The sequence below is a fragment of the Pelobates fuscus genome, chromosome 10 (assembly GCF_036172605.1).
Source record: "Pelobates fuscus isolate aPelFus1 chromosome 10, aPelFus1.pri, whole genome shotgun sequence".
Taxonomy (NCBI): Eukaryota; Metazoa; Chordata; class Amphibia; order Anura; family Pelobatidae; genus Pelobates; species Pelobates fuscus.
Window position 1 is genome coordinate 102,701,136 of NC_086326.1, and position 22,721 is coordinate 102,723,856.

Sequence of the window (22,721 nt, forward strand, 5' to 3'; positions counted from 1 at the left end):
AGCATCATCATTGAGATGAATTGAACCAATGCATCTCTATAATAATAATAACAACATATTTAACCAGGAAAGGTACATTCAGATTACTCTAGTTTTTTTAGTACATCCTGGGGATGTTACCTTAGCCCAACATCCAGGGGTGTAAGGAACGTATAGCATTTCCATGACAGGTGTGGAGACGCTGAACGTCAGTGCTGCACATTCTGCAATGCTGACCCAGGAAGCGCCTCTAATCTGAGTGACTGCCACTAGAGGTGTTCCTAGGTAGTAATGTGAACACTATCTTTTACTTTGAAAAACCTGCAGAGACCGGAAGTAGAACAACTACATTAAACTGTAGATGTTCTGGTGACTATAGTGTCCCTTTAAATTCCACACATTGTGTGACTGCTTATGCTATTAAAGCCAGTTGGAAAATTAAAAAATACTTGTTAAAAAGACAACACAGTCAACAATGCTGCCATCTGGTTTTACTTTTTAACTCCTCTTCCCTGAATGCATTTTAAAACACTTTAATAGAATGCCACTCTAACAGGATAATTTGTAATGTTGCCTTTGTATCAAAAAAATCCAGAGCATCCTTCTCAATAGCATTTTTTGGGGTCTAATTTAAAGAAGAACTTTCCAGGATTTGTTTTTTTATGTTATGATTGCTTATCCCTATATTTAACAAACAGGAAGTTTTAAAGTGTGAGAAATAAAATTAAACATAGATATTTTTTTTGTATTATTTATATTTAGCGCCAGCAAATTCCGTAGTGCTGTACAATGGGTCAACATCTCTTTATCCTGCAACTGGGTGCCTCCATCTTAACTCCGTGTCAATCATTATTACAAACTCTGTATTTTGTATGATTTATCTATGGTGATTATATTAAACAATATATCTATTTCTCCTCTTTACTTGCATTAATGGCCTGGCTCTGTGAAGTGGATTATAATATAATTTGCTAAATCTTTACTTTTATGTAAGAGAAAAAGGAGGATCTCATAAAAAAATGTTAGCATAAGATATAGGAGAGCTTCAATGTTTTATTCATTGGTTTAAATTCCAGAGTAATTACAGTTTATCTTTAATGAAGCCATGGCCAAAAAAAAAGTTGTGTACATGAAAACATTTTCATCTCAAATTTAACAGAGCTTTCTTATTTTTTAACTTGACTTTTAGAACATGATGTTTTAAGGGGAATCGGGCCTTCTGGCATGTAGCATCAAAAATTAGACCAAATACCCTTTTCAACATTGAAGAGAGACTGAGAGCACCATAATCACAAATACCGCTCAGATATTGGGAGGAGTACCTTGTCTTTGTTATATGAAAAGATAAAAGTGGGACAAAATGTGAAGTTTGATAGTGTAGTATGTTTACTGTCACACGGACATTAGGACAAAGAGAGGCACTTACACTTTGTGGAGATATATTATAGCTCCTACTCTTGCGCTTGAGGATTTGGATTGTAACTCTAGGTTAAAATTATATGAGGTATGTAGCAGAAGGGAACAAAAAGGTAAAAAAAAAAAAAAAAAAAAAAACAATACAGTGCAGTACGTTCTACAAAAAAAAATCACTGTGTAATTAAACAGTTAAAGTAGTAGTAGCAGTAGTAGTCTAGCTTGAAAAAAGACTAAAGTCCATCAAATTTAACATTTAGAAATTTATGGAGCCTTGAAATGGCTCCTTTAGTACAGCAGAATGTAACAATCCCCACACTGGCATGCATGGGTGACAGGAATTCTCTCCATATGGATATGTAATAAAAACCAGAACTATATAGTGCACACCATAAAATAAAGGAAATCTCTCTAGCCTAATTTCCCTGTGACAGTAAACCTACTACATTATCAGACTTCACTTTTTGTCAAACTCTTATAACTATAAGCAAGTACGGTATACCTAAGGTGCTACTTTCATCACCTCCTAATGCTTATTTCTATCAAGCGGAGAAGAGAGATTTCAGATTGGGTTGTTGTGCTGCCTACTTATATCATACCAGTATACTCTTAGTGCTTAACTACCTTTTTTGTATTTTGAACGTTTTAGATATTAATTAGTGCTGCTGCAATTTGACAAAGATGTTGCATCTCACTATTCCATCTTTTGGACTTCACAGCCTGACTCTGACCTCTATAAGATCCTGTATTCTGAGTATTTGGGAATGCAACAGGGACACTTGAAATACATTTGCCTCGATTTAATAAGCTCTCTAAATGATTCAATACTGTTGGAAAAATAATTTATCTACAAAAACTTGCAGAGACTTTAACAGCGACTTTAATAGATTAAACATCGTTTGTAAAGTTTATCTAACAGTATTGAATCTTTTGGAAAGTTTATAAAATTGAGGCCATTATAATATATGACAAATATCCATGTCCGTCAACCTTTTCTAGTCTAGTCCTCTTGGAAGTTGACTTAATGATATGTCATAAGTCTTTGGCAGTCACTTGATAGACTTAGGGTACAGAAGCATTTTGGACATTAAAATGTTATCCTACATGGCTAGACTGTGAACTGTGCTAACCTCAGCTGTTCCAAGCACGTGTCCATCTATAGAGGCGCTGACCAGACAGCTTCGTCTCACTTCATTCAACACCACAGACAAGTGATGCCACTGGCCAACCACTATGCGACCAAACAATCTGAGCCGGACCTGAGCCGGTGAACGTGGTGGACTACAGGGAGGTAGTTCAACTTCCATCATGTCTTGTGGGTAAACAAGGAACACAGAAAAATACATATATCATTTTTACTGAAAACTGTACATGTTCATAGACTACCATTCTCTACATATTTAATTTTACATGATTCGAGTAACAATTCCTTGATACTCTGACTCTTCCTCAGAGGTGCTACAATGACAGTGCTGATTGACATTTGATACAATGGCCTCTAACATTAGCGGGCCATTTCTTCACTTTTGCCTTCAGTGCGTCAATGGCTCCTTTGTCACATAAAAACTTTCCTTTTTATGGCCTCTTCTCACAGTGATTCAACCTCTTATTTTCCCTAAATGTACATAAACCATTTTCCTATTCTTATCATTGCATTTTATTCTCATAAACATCTCTGTCCACCTTGTCGACAGTCTACTTTCGCTATCATCATCAATAATCCCATTGTTCCATTTTACCTCACTTTCAAACCAGCAGAAGAATCCCCACTCCTAACCACAATTGTATCCAACTACATAATTAATCTCTGTCCCTTCTTACATTTAATGGAGCTTTTCACACACTCCACATTGGCATACTGGCTTATTTTCTCATACCTCCTTTTTCTCAGTCATGGTAGGGCAAACCTTTCTGTACTACGTCCCTTTATACTTAGTGATGCCTTTCTATTTTCTTAAAGTATTTCACAAACAATTCTTTTTTTATTTTTTTATTATTATTATGCATTTTAAAAAGTTTACAATTGCATATGTACATCATGTGTAGACCAATCATACAAACGTTTACAATCAGGAATATGTTGAGGCATTGTAACAGTATTATATATTTCTTGCGTATAATGTTCTTTGATGGTTCGATCTGTTAAATTCTGTTTCCCATATGTGCATGTAAACATTTTCTCCTTACATGAAGAGGGAAACAACTTGGGGGGAGGTAATGTGTTATGGGTCAATTAGTTTTTTATAAAAAATAGCATGTGCTGCCTTAAAATATTGGATAGCAAAGTCTCCAAGTGTAAATATGGGTATTCCAATAATTTAGAGTTTGTGATGTAGTTACTTTGTTCCATATATTAGAGGTGCATGTTGTGTTGACTCCTCCCTGCCTGTCCCGCTGGGCCCTGTATGTGCGTATATGATTGTGTCTGTATAAGTTTCTGTGTGTGTATGACTGTCTATATGAGAACGTGTATGTGTTTATTTATTGCTATATGTTAATATTACTGTGCATGTGTCTGTATGTCTGTGTACGTGAGTGTATAAATGTGTGTATATATGCTTGTATGATTCTGTGAGGGATATTTAATTGTTTTGAAAATTAAAATCTGTTTTGTCACTGAAAATGGCTTATACTACAAAAATGTAATTAGCGTGCAAAGGAAGAAACAAATAAGAAAACCCTATTACTCGATTAACAATTGTTTTAATTACAAAAACACAACCCCACACACAATTTCACTCAGCCTTCTTGCACACAGTAACTATACACAATCACACTCAGGCAACCACACTCATAGCACATTCAGCCAAACACAAATAGATCCCATGCACATCACACTCATCAAACCCAACAGTCAATCACATAGTCAAAACACAGAGGAGGTCTGTAATACATTCATGTACTCTGCACATCACTGCGCATAAAAAATCCCCCCACATTACTAAGAATTGGGGTGACACCATGACTTACGGCACCGGGTGAGACGAACTCTAGCGATGTCACTGGCCTTACCTAATGGCTGGAATTCCTGTTCTTCTGTTGAGATTACCAGACATTTTTCTACAGTATCCACAGCAATTGACAGGCAGACATAGTGTTGCTGGCTTCTGGACATATGCCGTACAACAGTCAAGAAGCGAAGAGGATGTTGCTCAGCAGTTGAGGAAAATTTGCTCACCAGAAACCATATAGTGAAAGTGAGACCCCCAGAAGGTGGGAAGCTACGACTACCTGCAGAGACAACAGAGATTAAGTAATGTCTTCCTGACCATCTAAAGTGATAGGAACATTCTTATTTAATGTAAATATTTTTTTCATAAAACGAGAGAGATCAATATGTAAGCAAGCACTGGGAGCATCTAGCCCAAAGCACACAACCATTGTTGTTAATAATTGGATAGCTTTGTACAAATAATCAGAAATAACATCTTAACGTGACTGGCTTTGGGTGTTTTGTTTTTTTTGGTGTTTTTCTGCACAAATGGTCCTAGAGAATTTCTTCATCGAGCTGGAGTCCAGCTGGCTTGAGCTGATCCCTTTAAATACTGAGTGATGTAAAATGTTCAGTGACTTCTCAGCAGTCTCCATGACCCCTCTGTTAAGAACTAGCCCCTCAGTGGGTAAAGGTTTTGTTTTAGGATTGACTGAGATTGTCAAGGAGGCAGAGCCAGCACAGGTCAAACACAGCCTTGGCCAATCAGCATATCCTCGTAGAGATGAACTGAATCAATACAACTCTATGAGGAACGTTCAGTGTCTGCATGCAGAGGGCGGAGACACTGAATGGCAGTACTGCACAGTGTGCAGCACTGCGCCAGGAAGCTGCTCTAGTAACCATTAGATGATTGGCCAGTGGAGTTCTCACTAGGCTGTAATGTACACACTGCATTTTCTCTGAAAAGACAGTGTTTACTGCAAAAAACCTGAAGGTAATGATTCCATACACCAGAACAAATGTAATAAGCTGTAGTTGTTCTGGTGACTATAGTGTCTCTAACATGTAGATGGAAATTATGTCTATATGTTTACACATGTAAATAAGCCTATAGGGGTTATATACACTCTATTCTGTGTTTTTCCTATTTGAGACTATTTACACCTTTATTAGGCCTCTTGCATCACTTTTGTTGTATTTCCTGTTCTATTGGGGTTTTATTTTCTGTTTACAAATGTGTTTCTCCCAATCAAAAAAAAAAAAAAGCCAAAGGAAGTGCAATAGTGATTTTTGGACAAATTAGTCAACCATTTTCAGAGTGGCAGATTTTCTGAAACAGGTAAAGAGCTTTCATGGTCTTCCCATTTGTTTGTGGAAAAACCAAAAACCTTAAAATTAGGAATACACTTTTTTTTTTTCTTAGTACTATTACTAATATATCTGGTTTTGTTAATGAAATCAATGGTAAAGTCATCAGGAAAGAAGCAAAAAAATCTGAAATAGTAAAACAAAAAAGAGACAGAAAGACGGATTCTTTTGGCACACTACAGAAAAGGTTACCAATATCTGAATGTGAAGTGGCCGTTTATACATAAGAAAATGTGTTCACACAACATCAATGCAAACATGAAATCCAATGTGACAAATTTACATATAACCCACTGTATTTTTTGCATTTTGTACTTATGAAATGGCAGTACAAATGTAGAGATAGTATTTAAATCCTCTCAATTCCAGAACAACTTGAACGTCAGTATCAAATGCCAGTATCCTACAAAACTCAAATGACTTTTTAAGGGCATTTAAAACTTCATTTAAGCACCAGTTAATTTGTTTCTGTGCCAGGCCAGGTTCTACAGAATAGGCTAATCAAGCAATACTTTCACTAATGTGCTATCCAGTTTGCTATCCAGTTTCTTTATTCTAATTCTGTGGAACATTTCTAAAACAAAAGACTGCTTAAAGCATAGACTATTTTAATACAATATTAACCGTCTCTTTGTGTTATGCAAACTAAATTTAAGATAGATATAAACAGGAATACTAATCATTTGTGCCAAGCACAGCCAGTGCATTTATTACCTTAAACAGGATGGTGGATTGTGTTCCCAGGAGTTCTATGACTACATTTACGCCATATATGCAATGGTGTTAATACAAGTTTGGCCTATAATTAAATATAATAGGATTTTTTTTTTTTTAAAGATTTAAATACGCAAATCTCTGTATTGGCAAGGGAATGATTTTTTTTGTGTAACAATACTCAACAGAATATATTTTCTCAAAATAGTCAGGACATGTAATGAAAACATTGCTTAAATCTGTTTTCCCGTAAAAACATATGACTTTGGGTTATTCTGGCAATACATGTGTATTTATGAGAAGAAGAAAAATTATTTCTCTACATTTTTTTTTAAATCATTCCTCATACAAGGAAATTTTAAATACATTGTCTTGTGTTCTCTTGAGTCTTATGTAGTGCAGATTTACATACTCTTTAAAAAAACAAACAAACATACAGTTCCTAAATTAGAACTGACATGTCAAAGCACAAAAAGGTGTTTTTTTTTTTTGCATCCAACTAAAATTATTCTTTGCAATAGCTGTCTAGAGGGACAAAAAATAAAAATACACAATGTTACGTTTGATCTGATTTTGAATAATATAGCTAGAACCCCTCCCCCCCCCCTTCCAAAAAAGACCACTATGGCGGTCCGCATTCCTTTAACCATCTAAGACTGGTGAAAGGGCTCTCGTATGTAAGGGATTACACCTATGATCTTATTATTTTGATAAAGTGCCAACATATTTTGTAACTTTGTGCAAACTGTGAATGTGACATACAAGTAAATCCAACGTGACAAGAATGACTGACGTAAAAAATAGGCATTAGGCTTTGCTCCATGGTGCTTGCAACCGTCTTATAGTCCAACTTTTATTGGTAGAATAAACATAATGTGACCTTCTAAAAATTTTATTGAGTCACACATTATTATACCTGGTGATCAAAAATGAAATGGCGTATATGCCATAGGCACATGAACTATGTGAATGGACTTTTTTTACAGGAATACCTAGATTAAATTGACCATACAAGATAAGTATCTAGTGTCAGTGCTGCAAGGTGAGTCAGGGTTGTTTAAAGCAGTGTTTCCCAACCCAGTCCTCAAGGCACACTTACCAGTCCAGGATTTAAGGATTACCCAGTTTTGTCTAAGGTGTTTTTTCTTTTTTTTCTAAAAACACCTTAGACAAAACTGGGTAATCCTTAAATCCTGGACTGGTAGGTGTGCCTTGAGGACTGGGTTGGGAAACACTGGTTTAAAGGTGCTCTCAAAGCACCATACCACTACAGTCTGCTGTAGTAATTATAGTGTCAGGGATCCTCAACTGTAGCAGCGGAACCCCGGCTGGTGCAGTCGGTGTGTCTCCACCAGGGCCCACTCGCTGAGGTGCCCATCGGGTTGCACAGACACTTAGAGCCACACAGTGGCAATGTGTATTCAGTGGCCTGGTCAGCGCTGCAGCCCTTTAACAGTTCAACCGGACCCTTTTAATGATGGCTTTTTTTTTTGCTGGGAGGAAGTGAGAGCCAGTCACTTCCTCCCAGCTAACAGACCGAGTTGTGCGGGATGGAGGAGAAGGCAGAGAGGAGTTGGGCGCAAACTGGGAGATCCTCTGACTCCCAACAGCCTCAGCCAGCAGACTAGAACGCAACAAAGCCAACAGTACACACAAAAACACCCTTGCACTCAAATGTCAACACTGCATACACACACACACCCTAATATCAAAGGCAAATGCTACACACAAGTAAACCCCTGCTTTCAAATGGCAACAGTACATAAAAACACAACACTACACACAAATACACTACTACATTCACACATACTCAATACAAAAACATGCTTACATTCAAACACACAAACTCTGCTTGGTGCTAAATCCAACCCTGCAACGATGGGAAAATGGTAGATCAGGGGTAGGCAACCTTTTAGCAGCACTGTGCCGATATAGGATTGTGATGTCCCGTAGCGTGCCGGTCCTATTTTTTTTTTATTCAAGGTGTGTATGCTGCCGTATTCTGCTTGTGTTACTTTTACTGTAATTGCTTTGTTTGTTGTATTTGTGCGTATATGCAGGGCCTTCTTTAATAGTGACTGGACCCTGGGCAAAGCATTTGCTTAGGGCCCCCTGGACCCTGTCCCTCCTTCCCAGGCATGCAATCACGTCCTCCACCTCAACGCAGTGGCGGCCCTAAAGTAGAGAGGTGCAATAATTTTTGGGGGTCTCCCTGTTGCACGGGTGATTAAAAGGTAGATCCCCATCTGTCGTGCAACTCCAGAAATGCATTGATAGCTGGGGCTCTACCATTTACCCATGTTTGCAGGTCTGTATTTAGCACTAAACAGTTTTTGTTTGTTTGAATGTAATGTAGGTTTTTGTATGGAATTTGTTTGTACATGGTGTTGGCGTGATTGCAAGCATGTATTTGTGTAGTGTTGGTTTTTGAATGCAGGGGTGTATTTACATATAATTTTGGTGTGTAACACAGACATGTGTTTGTACGTAGTGTTGAGATTTGAATGCAGAGGTGTATTTGTGTGTAGTGTTAGTGTGTGAATGCTGAGATGTATGCACATATACACACACAGAGATATATACACACTGAAATGCGCACACACAGATACACACACAGACATACTGACACACACACAGACATGCTGACATACAAACATACTGACACACACAGATATACTGACACACACACAGACATACTGACACACACAAAGACATACTGACACACAGACACACACAAAGACATACTGACACATGCTGACACACAGACATGCTGACACACAAAGACATACTGACACACATACTGACACACACAGATATGACACACATACATACAGACACACTAACACACACACACACACACACACACTGACAGACATATTGACACAGACATACACTTTAAAACCCACCCTCCAGTTTCCTACCTTTCCTGCTGGTGGTTGAAGGTGTTGGGAGTTGGGGTCTAGCGCTCTCGGCCAGCCCCCCTCCAATCTGCCTACTCTTCTTAACACAGACATGTGTTTGTACGTAGTGTTGAGATTTGAATGCAGAGGTGTATTTGTGTGTAGTGTTAGTGTGTGAATGCTGAGATGTATGCACATATACACACACAGAGATATATACACACTGAAATACGTACACACAGATACAAACACAGACATACTGACACACACACAGACATGCTGACATACAAACATACTGACACACACAGATATACTGACACACACACAGACATACTGACACACACAAAGACATACTGACACACAGACACACACAAAGACATACTGACACATGCTGACAGACAGACATGCTGACAAACAAAGACATACTGACACACATACATACAGACACACTAACACACACACACACACACACACACACACACACTGACAGACATATTGACACAGACATACACTTTAAAACCCACCCTCCAGTTTCCTACCTTTCCTGCTGGTGGTTGAAGGTGTTGGGAGTTGGGGGTCTAGCGCTCTCGGCCAGCCCCCCTCCAATCTGCCTACTCTTCTTTCCTGCGCGCTCCTCTCTTTGTGGGAGGAAGTGATGCGCGGCCGTCACTTCCTCCCAGCCTGCTGCCGAAAAGCAAGGGGCCCGCTCGCGCTGTTAAAGCGCCTCAGCGTGCAGCGGGCCCCTGCTGACAGAAGGCCACCAGGTGGTCCTTTGTGCATGGGCCACCCGGTGGGCCTCCTTAGTGTGCAGATTACCGGCCAGAGGGTTAGAAATAGTTGAGGCCAGCAGGGCTCACGGTGCAGCTGCCCAGTTTGCCCCGCGTTAAAGATGGCCCTGCGTATATGAGCTATTATATTGTTTATGTTCATGAGTAGTTTATGGTATTGTGTATGATACATATGAATGTGGGCTTTGTATGGGGGCCTCTTGTGCAATTGTGTGTGTGTGTGGATGGATATGTCACAGTGTGTGTTTGGTAGTGTGTGGGGGCTTTTTGGGGTATTGCATGTGAGGTTGTGTGCATGTATGTGGATTGTTAGTGGTGTTTCGTTTGTGCGGATTGTGTGTATGTCCGTATTATTTGTATGAGGGGAGGGTTATTCTGCATTTCTGTGTATATCTAGCAGTGTGGGTGGCTTCCCTGGGTTCCAGTGGGGGCCAGGCTGGCCAGGTACAGGTCAAGGACAGGAGCTGCAACATTAGCTGCAGGCTGCTCTACTACAGTGTGGATTCCTATTTACAAGTGCTCTGAGATCACTACCTCTACGTGCTGCAATGAGGATTGTCCTTCACCACCTTCTCGGATTAGCAGATATCTGAAGTTTTACTGGGACTCCTGATAGGCCAGAGCCTGTTTGTCTCTAGCAGCCTTGAGTGCCGGGCAAAGGCACCTCGAGTGCCGTGCATGGCACTAGTGCCGTAGGTTGCCTACCCCTGTGGTAGATCTACGACCGTAATTTATCTTCAATTTGGCCATCCGTGAGATAGGGAGAGCCCAAAAGATTCTGTACCAGGGCTCTTTTTTTCCGCCGTTGGTCAAGTGGTGTACCCGGGTAAAGGGTTTAACAGATTGTTAATGGTGTGACAGTTACCTGGTTCCCAAAGGTGCCCATGCAGCTTTCAGTGCAGAAACGACACTAGTGCCTTCATGACGTCTTGTGTGACCAATTTCAACAAACTATTCCTGCATGTTGTAAACTTACACCTTCACATAGTTCAAGCAGTTGTTTAGTAAGTAGACATGTTGGCACAGGGCTCTAACTATTTCATTTTGATGTCAGTTAGACTTCTCATGTTCAATTTACATGTATGTTTCATCCCCACATTGTTAAAATCAGAGGTAGCGTGGGTACCTGGAGGGACATGTAAGTGTCAAATAGTGCACAAATAGTTTACTGTGATAAAGTGCTGGGGGACTCCCTGCAACATAACCATTACAGAGGCCTTTGTAATTATGGTGCTTAGAGTGTTTCTTTAACTTTAAAAATGTTTTTCCTAGGTTTTTGACCATGCACCACACCATGTATTTGATACTGGTAGGACAGGTTTGTATACAAGTACTTGTATGGCCAATTAAGTCAAGAGAGGGTAGGCTTCTAGTTGAAGTGATTTTTGCACATGTCCTAGTCAGAGACAGGTTGTTATGGTGTGTTAATTGCATGAAATAGACCACTTAGCTAATGTTCTGTTGACAAGAACTCTTAACCCCTTCAGGACTGTGGGTTAGGCAAAAGTTATGAAATACCAAGGGTCCTCACATATCATTTGTAATGAAGAGGTTACAAATTACACATTTAAGTGCATACTTTGCAATTTAAGCAACACTACCACAGTCTCTGAGCTTGGTTATGTCAAACATATCCCACATACCAGAAGTCTGAGCCTATATGAAGTTACCACAGAAAAAAAGAATAACACAAGATATAACATATTGGTTATGATGACTCTTATTTTACCAGAAGAATTCCAAAGAAAACTTGTTTGCATGCCTTCAAAAGTGTAAAACAACGAGGGCACTTAACTCCCCCCTAATATCCCCTGGTAAACATCATTACAATGGCTTTCTTTTCCTACCCACTGAAATTAGTACCACCGTGAGTGCTGGGTGTTAATTAACCACTAAAGATTAGCAATATTCAGCTGCCTTGTGGAAATTAACACTGCAAATTACCTGATGCTAATTACCCCCTACTGCATATTGCTACGCAGGGGTCTAAAGGCAAGCAGTTCCTAATAATTGAAAAAAAAATGTTTCTAAATTCTAGGGGCACCAATAGCATAAAATGAAATGTCAACATAAAACCATGTCACGGTCATATTCGATTTTTAATTAAAATAGACACACAAAAATACAGGAAGATGGGCAAAGAATAAAACTCTGCATCTGCAGCTGCACAACTAAATGTGATGCAAGGTGGGTAAGCCATCTCTGTATTAACACACGTGGATAGAGAACAGCATAACATATGACTTCAGCCCATTCACAAGTAGCTTCTGGTATCTCCAGTCTGAGATATAGACAGTTCTAAAACCATTAAGAGTGACCTAGGGTTAAAAGATTCATCACTGCTGCTGTGTGTTGTGTTTTTACAGCTTGGTGTAGCAGGTAATGATCTGTTTGTGCTGATGAGCTGCTGAAAGTGACAGGGTCATTGAGGGAGGTCCGTGAGACTACTGCTTAATGGAGTGAGGTCACAGAGTCACTTCCTGCGGTCTGGTTTAATAATATGAGAGTTGGGGTCGGCAGAAGAGATTTTGTGGTGTTAACGTACCTGTTCCTTCACCTCCAGACAGCATCTCATCAACACTTGAACCCATAAGGGTACCAATTGTAGGAAGAAAGAGAAACCTAAAAAAAATAAAAATAATTAATAGTGAAGTTTGGTGCTGCTGTGACCTCACATACATCTTGCCAGAGCAAAAGGAGAGGAGGGGTTATATTAATGGCTGATTTTGTGGGATAAAGAAATAGAAAGGGTCAACAAGCACGATGGTAGTGAAAGAACAAACAAAAAGGTGCAGGGTAACAATAGAAAAGTGGAAAAATATTTGCAGTTTTGATGATGGTTATTCATCAAATTGCCTTAAAAGTGTGCAATGTTGGCTCAGAAATCCAAACCGTTCCTTACAAAAAAAATCCTAATTTGAAGGAGAAAAAAGAAAAAAATACAGGTAAAATATATTTCAAGAAGCAGTTATGTATCAAGGAAGAGAATGAGACAGAAACATGCATGGCAAGTCATCCAATATGTTGGAATTTCTCTTCATTGTTAACAGAAATTGTGCTTGAAACAACTTATCTACCAAATTAAAATGGAGATGGGCATCTTTAGGGCTTCACACAATGTTTATAAAAAAAATGGCTGGAGCAAGTTTTAGGTCCTTACCCTCGACGTCAGGCTGCAGACCTTTTTCCTTTTGTTTTTTAATTTTCTCCTCGCAGGGAGTTTAGCTTTGTCTGTGTGTCTTTTTTGTTTTTTCTTTCTTTTCTTCAGTATTAATGAATAGTATGTTAAAACCAATAAAGATTATATATTTTAAAAAAAATAAGAAATGATGCTTGAAGTGCTACTCGCTTGTGGCTATGCGAGTCATGTTTTGTGTGATTTGTTGTGAAAAATCAATTGTGAAATCTCTGCTCCCATACTATGCTATAGTGGTGAACAAGGATACCATGTATTATGTAAGACCCAGTGCTGGCATTCTTTGTTATGTAAAGCAATGCAAGAGGGTGGGAGAACAGAAACTGATCTATGCCCTTATTCTCCAGATCAGAGGCATCCAACTGTGGCACACGGATGTTTTCAGAATTCCACAACCTAGCAGACAATTATTTGAAATGTGGTCTAAGGACATCTCTAATCTAGATTCCCAGCATAAATCTAGATGCAGAATCCAAGGAAAAAGAGGGTTAGACAAGGATTCATTCAAGCACCACTGTACAAGAAACCTTAACCTTAATGTACTTAACCATCAAATGGATGGAAGGTGGAACATTATCATACTAATCTGGAGATTTCAGGCAAACAAATTTCAGGGTACAATAACAAATAGACAATATAAAAAACAAACAAAATAAACCTGAGACCTGTGTGCCACAAACCCTGCATGCAATAAAGGGTATTCTGCACAGCATGTCATAGTTTCATACCCATATCCATGTGTTGACATGTCAAACTCCACGAACGACGGTGATATGGAGGTATTGCAGGTTTGAAATTGTCTTGGTGAAGTCATAGTCACAAGACTAACAGATGTGTGCAGGATGGCTACAGAAGACAGTCTAAGTTTAAGATCACTTTCTGGTTCATCTAATAAAGCAAAACAGCACAAAAGATACAGCATGAGTATCTACAAGCTAAATGGACAAGCTAAAACATACAATTTTATTAAATTAAAAACTCTAAGATGGCATGTTCCCCAATACATACTTCAGCACAAAGTTTAAGATTAATATACATTTCTAAAACCAAGGCCAGGATAGTTACTAGGACTAAGATCAGCAATCGGAATCCTTTGGTCTTAAGGCAACCCAAGGACATACATATTCTACCTGCCTGAGATTGATAGGAATTACACTACTAGGCATCAGTAACAATTTGTGGCTGCTGTCTTCAATTCAACACCTCTTTCTTTAGAATTATGACAAGAAAGGAACTGCAAAGCTAATCATACAGTCTTCCTGGCTCCACCCCTAACACAGCTTGTCTAAATCTGTGGTACACGTATCCCTGGGGGTACAAACCAGGTCCCCCTAGGGTACGCGCAAAAAAATCTGTAATGACGGGCCACAGGCTGAAGGAGCCAATTGGGTGGCCATGCATGCCACCTGATGGACATGTGCTGCAACGCTTTAACAGCATGGCCAGGCCCCTTAAGTGATGGTAGCACTGTAAGGAAGTGAGAGGCTGTCACTTTCTCCAAGCCAAGCCACAGATCGGGCAGAAGTGAGAGAAGGTTCCGGTGAGTGGGTGGGACCGGCAGTACAAACACCTAACTCCCAACAGCCCCAGCCAGCAGAAGCCACTTTCCTGCGCCCAAAAGGTAGGAAACTGGTGGGTTGCTAAAAATGTGTGTATTTTGTGTGTCTGTAACTGTATATGTGTAGTTGTATATGGATCTGTATATCTGTGCGTCTGTGCATCTGTTTGTGTCAGTGTCTGCATCTGTATGTGTGTCAGTCTTTGTATCTGTGTGTCCATACATGTGTCAGTATTTCTATCCGTGTATATGTGTATTTGCATGTGTTTATCCGTTTATCTAGATATGTGTCAGTGATTTTGTGTGTGTGTATCTGTATGTATGTCAGTCTGTGCATCTGTATGTGTCACTGTGTGTATCTGTATGTGTGTCAATGTATGTCTGTGCATGTGTTAATATTTCTATTAGTGTACATGTTTAACTGCATGTGTGTCAGATCAGCCGCGAGGCAAACAAGGCATTTGCCTTGGGCGGTATTTTCCAGGGGGCGGCAAAAAACGCTGCCCCCAAATGCCCAGGGCAAATGCCTTGTTAGCCTTGCGGCTAATTGACAAGCCCTCTGGGCGGGCGATCTGCTGGGCGGCGCTGGCCGGCGGCTGGCGAGGGAGCACTTCCTCTGAGCTGTCTGCTCAGCTCCCCTGAGGGTGAGGCTGGGAGACGGAATATGACGTCACATTCCGGCTCCGCCTCCCAGCCTCACTGTGCGGCGCGCGAGGGAGCTGAGCAGACAGCTCTGAGGAAGTGTTCCCTCGCCAGCCGCCGGCCAGCAGCCACTGGGCCACCAGGGAGAGAGGGAACCCCCCCCCAGCATTTCCAAAGGGGGGGGAAGGAGGGGGAGGTTAAATAAAAAAAATAAAAAAGTGAGTGTGTGTGTGTATGTCTGTTAGTGTGTGTCTGTTAGTGTGTGTCTGTTATTGTGTGTGTGTGTGTGTGTATGTCTGTTAGTGTGTGTATGTCTGTTAGTGTATGTCTGTTAGTGTGTGTATGTCTGTTAGTGTGTGTCTGTTATTGTGTGTGTGTGTATGTCTGTTAGTGTGTGTCTGTTATTGTGTGTGTGTATGTCTGTTAGTGTGTGTGTGTGTATGTCAGTGTGTGTGTGTGTGTCTGTTAGTGTGTGTGTGTGTATGTCTGTTAGTGTGTGTGTGTGTATGTCTGTTAGTGTGTGTGTGTGTATGTCTGTTAGTGTGTCTGTGTATGTCTGTTATTATGTCTGTGTGTCTGTTAGTGTGTGTGTATGTCTGTTAGTGTGTGTGTATGTCTGTTAGTGTGTCTGTGTATGTCTGTTAGTGTGTGTGTCTGTGTGTCTGTTAGTGTGTGTGTGTGTGTCTGTATGTCTGTTAGTGTGTGTGTCTGTATGTCTTAGTGTGTGTGTGTGTGTGTGTCTGACTGTGTGTGTGTCCGTTAGTGTGAGTGTGTGTGTGTGTGTATCTGCTAGTGAGTGTCTGTTAGTGAGTGTGTCTGTTAGTGTGTGTGTGTTTCTGTTAGCTAGTGTATGCGTATCTGTCAGTGAATGTGTGTGTGTGTGTATTTAGAAGGCGGGGGAAGGGTTGGGTGGAGGTGGCGCGGGCGGGCGCCTGAGTTTTGTCCTGCCTAGGGCAGCACAAAACCAGGATACACCACTGTGTCAGATTGTGTATGTATCAGTGTGTCTGTGTAACTGTATACATGTAAGTGTTTGTATCTGTGTGTTTGTGCATCTGCATGTGTGTATCTAGATATGTGTCAGTGTTTTTGCGTGTGTGTATCTGTATGTGTGTCTTTGTGTGTGTCTGTATCTGTATGTATGTTGTGTTTGTATCTGTATGTTTGTATATCTGTGTGTGTGCCATTGTTTGTATCTGTACCTGTGCATCTGTATGTGTCAGTATGTGTATCTGTAAGTGTGTTGGTGTTTGTGTGTCTGTGCAATCTGCGTGTGTGGCAGTGTTTATATCTGTGTGTTTGTGCAATCTGCTTGTGTGGCAATGTTTGTATCTGTGTAGCTGTGTGTCTTTGTATCTGCATGACCCTGGGGCAGAGGAGAAGCAGGAAGACTCTGGGTCGGAGGAAAAGCATGGGAAAGAGGGGAGATGGGACAGAAAAAAAGTATACATTTGAACAGCAACTACATTAACTACAAACTGTTGCTGTTTTGCTGATATGAGGGATACAATTTATGTCAAATGGCTACAAGGGGCACAGAAGTGAAAAAAGGCTGGGAACCGCTGCCCTAACATATCAGGAGAGGGACTGAATTAATGGTAAATAAAGATCTATACGTGCAAATGTGTTGTAAAACCTTGGGAAGGGCACATGATTATACAAATTACCGTATTTTTCCGCTCCATAAGACGCACCTCACCATAAGACGCACCTAGTTTTTAGAGGAAGAAACCCAGAAAAAAAATATTCTGAACAAACTGTCCCATAGTGTTTCTTACTATGGGACAGTTTGTTCAGAATATTTTTTCTCTCCCCTGTCCCATAGTGTCACCCCCTCCCATAGTCTTCTCCTCTCTCCCATAGTCTTCTCCCCCCCTCCCATAGTCTTCTCCTCTCTCCCATAGTCTTCATCCACCCCCCCTCCCCATAGACTTCATCTCCCCCCCCTCCCCATAGACTTCATCTCCCCCCCCTCCCCATAGACTTCATCCCCCCCTCCCCATAGACTTCATCCCCCCCTCCCCATAGACTTCATCCCCCCCTCCCCATAGACTTCATCCCCCCCTCCCCATAGACTTCATCCCCCCCTCCCCATAGACTTCATCCCCCCCTCCCCATAGACTTCATCCCCCCCTCCCCATAGACTTCATCCCCCCCTCCCCATAGACTTCATCTCTGCATCCCCCTCCCCATAGACTGCATCCCCCTCCCCATAGACTGCATCCCCCTCCCCATATTCTCCTCTCCCATACTGTCCCCCTCCCCTTGTCCCATAATTACTTACCTGTCTTGTAGCGTTGTGCACACTTCCTTTCAGTCCCGCCGGAAACCGGAACCTGAAATTCAAGTTCCAGTACCGCAGTGCGCCCTGTGCTGCCGGCCAACGCTACAAGACAGGTAAGTAAAGCTTTATATTCGCTCCATAAGACGCACAGACATTTCCCCTCACTTTTGAGGGGAAAAAAAGTGCGTCTTATGGAGCGAAAAATACGGTACATAAATGGAGATATGGAAATAATTTTGCAGGTACATACTGTGCACACAGTTACTCCATCAATAGAATAGACAAATTAGGCCACTGCAAACAGATTTGACCACAAAAGCAATGTTTTCCTATACCTGCAGACAACTCTTCTTTTGAGCTTCCTTTCATTGTGATGCCACAGCACAGAAATTGCCTGCAAAACAAAATAGTAATTAATGAACATATGAATATGTATATACAAATATTTTAAGTAGTCTCTGTATGACAGGTACTGGGATGACCTGGCAAATTTACATTCCACTGTAAATTAGGATAAAAGAGAGCCTGGCTGCTCACCTTAGCACATCTGGTTGGACAGACTGAGATGCTAGTTTCTCAAATAGCCTAACAAGAGGCAATCGGAGAGGATCAAGGTAATCTTTCAGTGTTTCCTTGCAGAATCTAACAATACAGCTCAGCAGCTGGGACTCACAGAGGACTTGACGTTGTCTCTCACTCTGACTCAGAGCCAAGATGTGTTCAAGAACCGCACACTGCAGCTCTTTTGACAACTGTGGAACACAGAGGGAAGAAGGTCGTTATATCGGTATTGAAGGTTCCGTTCACCTTTTCATGAAAACATGTCTGTGATTTAAAAACTCCATACCCTAACACAATAATGCAGCAGGTTGCCTTGCTTGAAGTTCCTACCACTAAAACCATTAAAGGAGACAGACAGACAGACAACTAGAAAACTAGCTAGACAGACAAAATGCATCCTAAAAACAGATGGAGGGTGCCTAAAAAAACAAAGTGCAATGCATTTTTTTTCTCTCAACTGTTTTGAACATTGGCCAGTGACCATAAATACATAGTTGAATATTAAATATTGAGTACAAACTTGAATATTAAATGTTTTTAAAATAAATAAATGCAAAAATCAGAACCATTATTAATCATATTTTAACAGGTTAATAATTACCGTATATACTCGAGTATAACCAACCCGAATATGAGCCTAATTTTACCACAAAAAAATGGGAAAACTTATTGACTCAAGTATAAGCCAGGGTGGGAAATGCAGCAGCTACTGGTAAATTTCAAAAATAAAAATAGATACCAATGAAATTACATTAATTGAAGCTTTAGTAGGTTAAAGGTTTTTGAATATGTATTTCAAAGAAAACCAGTAAACTAGCTCTGTAAGTGGAAAAGAGGGTCAACAAAAATAATATGGTATCAACAATAACTTTAAAAGTACAAAAACCTTAGCTCAATCAGCAACCAAGCTAAAACAAAATAGTTAAAATCCTTCAAAACTGCACTCCTCCTCATCATCTGTATGTCTAAACAGAGCTTCAACTGTAGCTGGTGTGAGGTTATCAGCATAGACATTGTCATCATCACTGAGTTCGCAGTCATCACCATCACTGCTGTCGTTCTCATACAAAGCGCTGTCTTGACTGCCATCCATAGCATTACTAATGCCACATTTCTTGAAGGCACGTTGCACCATGTCCTCTGGAATCTCTTCCCATGCATCACGAACCCACTTTGCTATCAATTTTATGTCGGGCTTCATCAGATTTCCAACTTTTGTCAGTCGGGCTTGACCAGATGACATCCATTCATGCCACATCTTCCGCACACGGTCTTTGAAAGGTTTATTTAAACACAGATCTAGGGGTAAGCCCACCTGGAATAACTGCCAAAGTAACTTGAGAAGACTGCCAATTTTTTCATGTAATCAGATGTGTGGGCTCTGAACATATCCCAAACTAGCAATGATGTTTTTTTTCTTTAATCCCTTAAGGACCAAACTTCTGGATTAAAAGAGATTTATGACATGTCACACATGTCATGTGTCCTTAACCCCTTAAGGACACATGACATGTGTGACATGTCATGATTCCCTTTTATTCCAGAAGTTTGGTCCTTAAGGGGTTAAGGGGTTAAGGCTGCTCCTGGTCGTCCGTTCCAAATTTCTTCAAGCCATTTTTTTGTTCCATCTTCATCCATCCAGTCTTTAACATGTGCGCGCACTGTAATTCGCGGTGGGAATTCGACATTTTTAGGCAAGGTCTTTCTTTTAAAAATAATGACAGGCCGTAGCTTAGTTCCATTAGCCAAACATGACAGAACGACTGTGACATTTTTTTTTTTCATTTCCTGTGGTTCTGAGTAAAATAGTTATGTCTCCAAAACTTGCCACAGTTCTGTTGCTTGGAAGATCAAAGGTCATAAGTGTTTCATCCATATTCCCAATATCTCCCAGGTCATAGTTATGGATCCTTCTTTGTTTCATGATGAATGAATGGAATGACATCACTTTTTCATCAAGGTCTTTTGGTAACTTCGGTGAAATCTTTGTTCTTTGCCGCAAACATAGGGCAAACCTATTCATGAAGCGGGTACACCATCCTGCTCACGCAACAAAAGTTTCAATGCCTGGTGCTTTTAATTTGTCATCTTTAGCCATTTGAAGGGCACGTAAGCGAATTCTCATGCGTGTTACGCAATAACCATTTTGACGACACTGTTATTGCTTTCTTCTGCTCTTGACACAACCTTAAGTTTGAAACCAGCTTCGTATGGCCTGCGTTTTTTGTTTGCCACCTCTAAAAATGTTGCAAGGGAATTACTGATGATGTCTAGCAGGATGGGTATACCAAAGGAAATTCTCACAGATCAGGGAACCCCTTTTATGTCAAAAATCATGCATGATTTGTGCAAATTGCTCAGAATCAAGCAGCTGAAAACCTCAGTATACCATCCGCAAACTGATGGATTACTGGAGAGGTTTAATAAAACTCTAAAGGCTATGCTACGGAAGGTGATAGACAAAGATGGAAAAAAATGGGATTATCTCATACCCTACCTGATGTTTTATATTAGAGAAGTCCCGCAAGCTTCCACAGGGTTTTCACCTTTCGAGTTAATGTATGGTAGGCATCCAAGAGGCATACTGGATGTTGCCAAGGAAACATGGGAACAAGAGCATACCCCCCATCATAGTCTTATAGAGCATGTAGCGCAAATGCAAGAGCGAATCGAAGCAGTAATTCCCATAGTTAGGGAAAACATGGAAAAGGCCCAGAGAGCCCAACAAGCAAGCTATAACCGGAACGCAAGGCTACGGGTATTTAAACCAGGTGACAGGGTTCTAGTTCTCGTTCCCACAGTAGAAAGCAAATTCCTAGCCAGCTGGCAAGGGCCATATGAAATCACTGAGCAGATCAGTGACGTGAACTATAAAGTAAGACAGCCAGGCAGACGGAAGCCAGAACAGACATATCATATAAATGTATTGAAGCCATGGATAGAACGAGAGGTTCTCATCATGACCAGAGATAAACCTACTCAAGCACTCGTGAGCAGGGTCCGGAGGTGCATGTCGCTGATACTCTTGCCCCCATCAGAAACAGGAAGTCAGGGAGTTTGTGTCTAAAAATAGGGATGTGTTTTCCCCAATACCAGGAAAAACACATATAATCAAGCATGATATCCTAACTGAATCTGGGAAGAAGATCAATCTGAAGCCCTACAGGATACCTGAGGCTAGACGTGAAGCGTTTAGTGCAGAGATTAAAAAGCTGCTTGAGTTGGGGGTGATTGAAGTATCACAAAGTGAGTGGAACAACCCAATTGTGTTAGTGCCCAAACCAAATGGGGAAATCTGTTTCTGTAATGATTTCCGTAAGCTAAATGATATCTCTAAGTTTGATGCCTACCCGATGCCTCGTGCGGATGAGCTAATAGAGCGATTAGGTAAGGCCAGATATCTGAGCACCTTGGACCTCACCAAGGGATACTGGCAGGTACCCCTGACAGAGAAAGCAAAAGAGAAAACCGTGTTTTCTACCCCTGATGGGTTGTTCCAATATAAAGTACTGCCATTTGGGTTGCATGGTGCCCCAGCCACGTTTCAGCGTATGATGGATAAGATACTTCACCCCCACAGACAGTATGCAGCCGCCTACCTGGATGATGTGGTGATTCACAGTGCGGACTGGGAAACCCACTTGATGAAGGTTCAGGCAGTTGTGGATAGTATAAGGGCTGCCGGTTTGACAGTTAACCCTGCTAAGTGTTCTTTAGGGCTAGAAGAAGCAAAATATCTGGGATACACTATCGGGCGGGGGCTCCTTAAACCACAAGAGAGCAAAGTAGCAGCCATCACCAGTAGGCCATGTCCTGTAACTAAAAAGCAAGTCAGGGCTTTTTTAGGCTTAACCGGCTACTATCGCAGGTTCATCCCTGGGTACGCTACCATTGCCAACCCATTGACTGAACTTACTAAGGCAAAAGGCCCGATTATGGTTAAGTGGACCACGGAAGCGGAGCATGCCTTTCAAGTCTTGAAGGGAGCCTTGTGTGCTGACCCCGTTTTGGTGGCTCCGGATTTCACTAAACCATTTGTGGTACAGACCGATGTGTCTGATGTGGGCCTTGGCACGGTTCTGTCCCAGGTACATGAAGGAGAGGAACATCCTGTCATGTATCTGAGCCGGAAAATTAATCCCCATGAACAGAGGTACTCCGTAGTGGAAAAGGAATGCCTAGCGATAAAATGGGTTTTAGAATCCCTGAGATATTACTTACTGGGGAGATGTTTTACACTGATCACGGACCATGCTCCTTTAACGTGGATGAGGCAAAACAAAGAAAAGAATGCCAGGGTGACTAGATGGTTCCTAAGTCTTCAGCCTTACCTGCCCAAGGTAATGCAGATGGCCTCTCCCGGGTTCACTGTTTATGGTCCCA

At 41.0% G+C, this 22,721-nt stretch overlaps 1 protein-coding gene across 1 annotated transcript in view; it reads right to left on the reverse strand.

The window, feature by feature from the left end:
- WDFY4 (WDFY family member 4) overlaps positions 1 to 22,721 on the reverse strand; it is a 344,228-nt gene that overhangs the window by 164,144 nt on the left and 157,363 nt on the right. Inside the window, exons 14-19 of the mRNA XM_063434671.1 lie at positions 18,315 to 18,529; positions 18,113 to 18,171; positions 14,022 to 14,181; positions 12,643 to 12,719; positions 4,405 to 4,623; positions 2,523 to 2,704 (exon numbers count right to left, since the gene is read on the reverse strand). Of these exons, the coding sequence (XP_063290741.1) occupies positions 2,523 to 2,704; positions 4,405 to 4,623; positions 12,643 to 12,719; positions 14,022 to 14,181; positions 18,113 to 18,171; positions 18,315 to 18,529 (912 nt within the window). The remainder of the gene's footprint in view (positions 1 to 2,522; positions 2,705 to 4,404; positions 4,624 to 12,642; positions 12,720 to 14,021; positions 14,182 to 18,112; positions 18,172 to 18,314; positions 18,530 to 22,721) is intronic.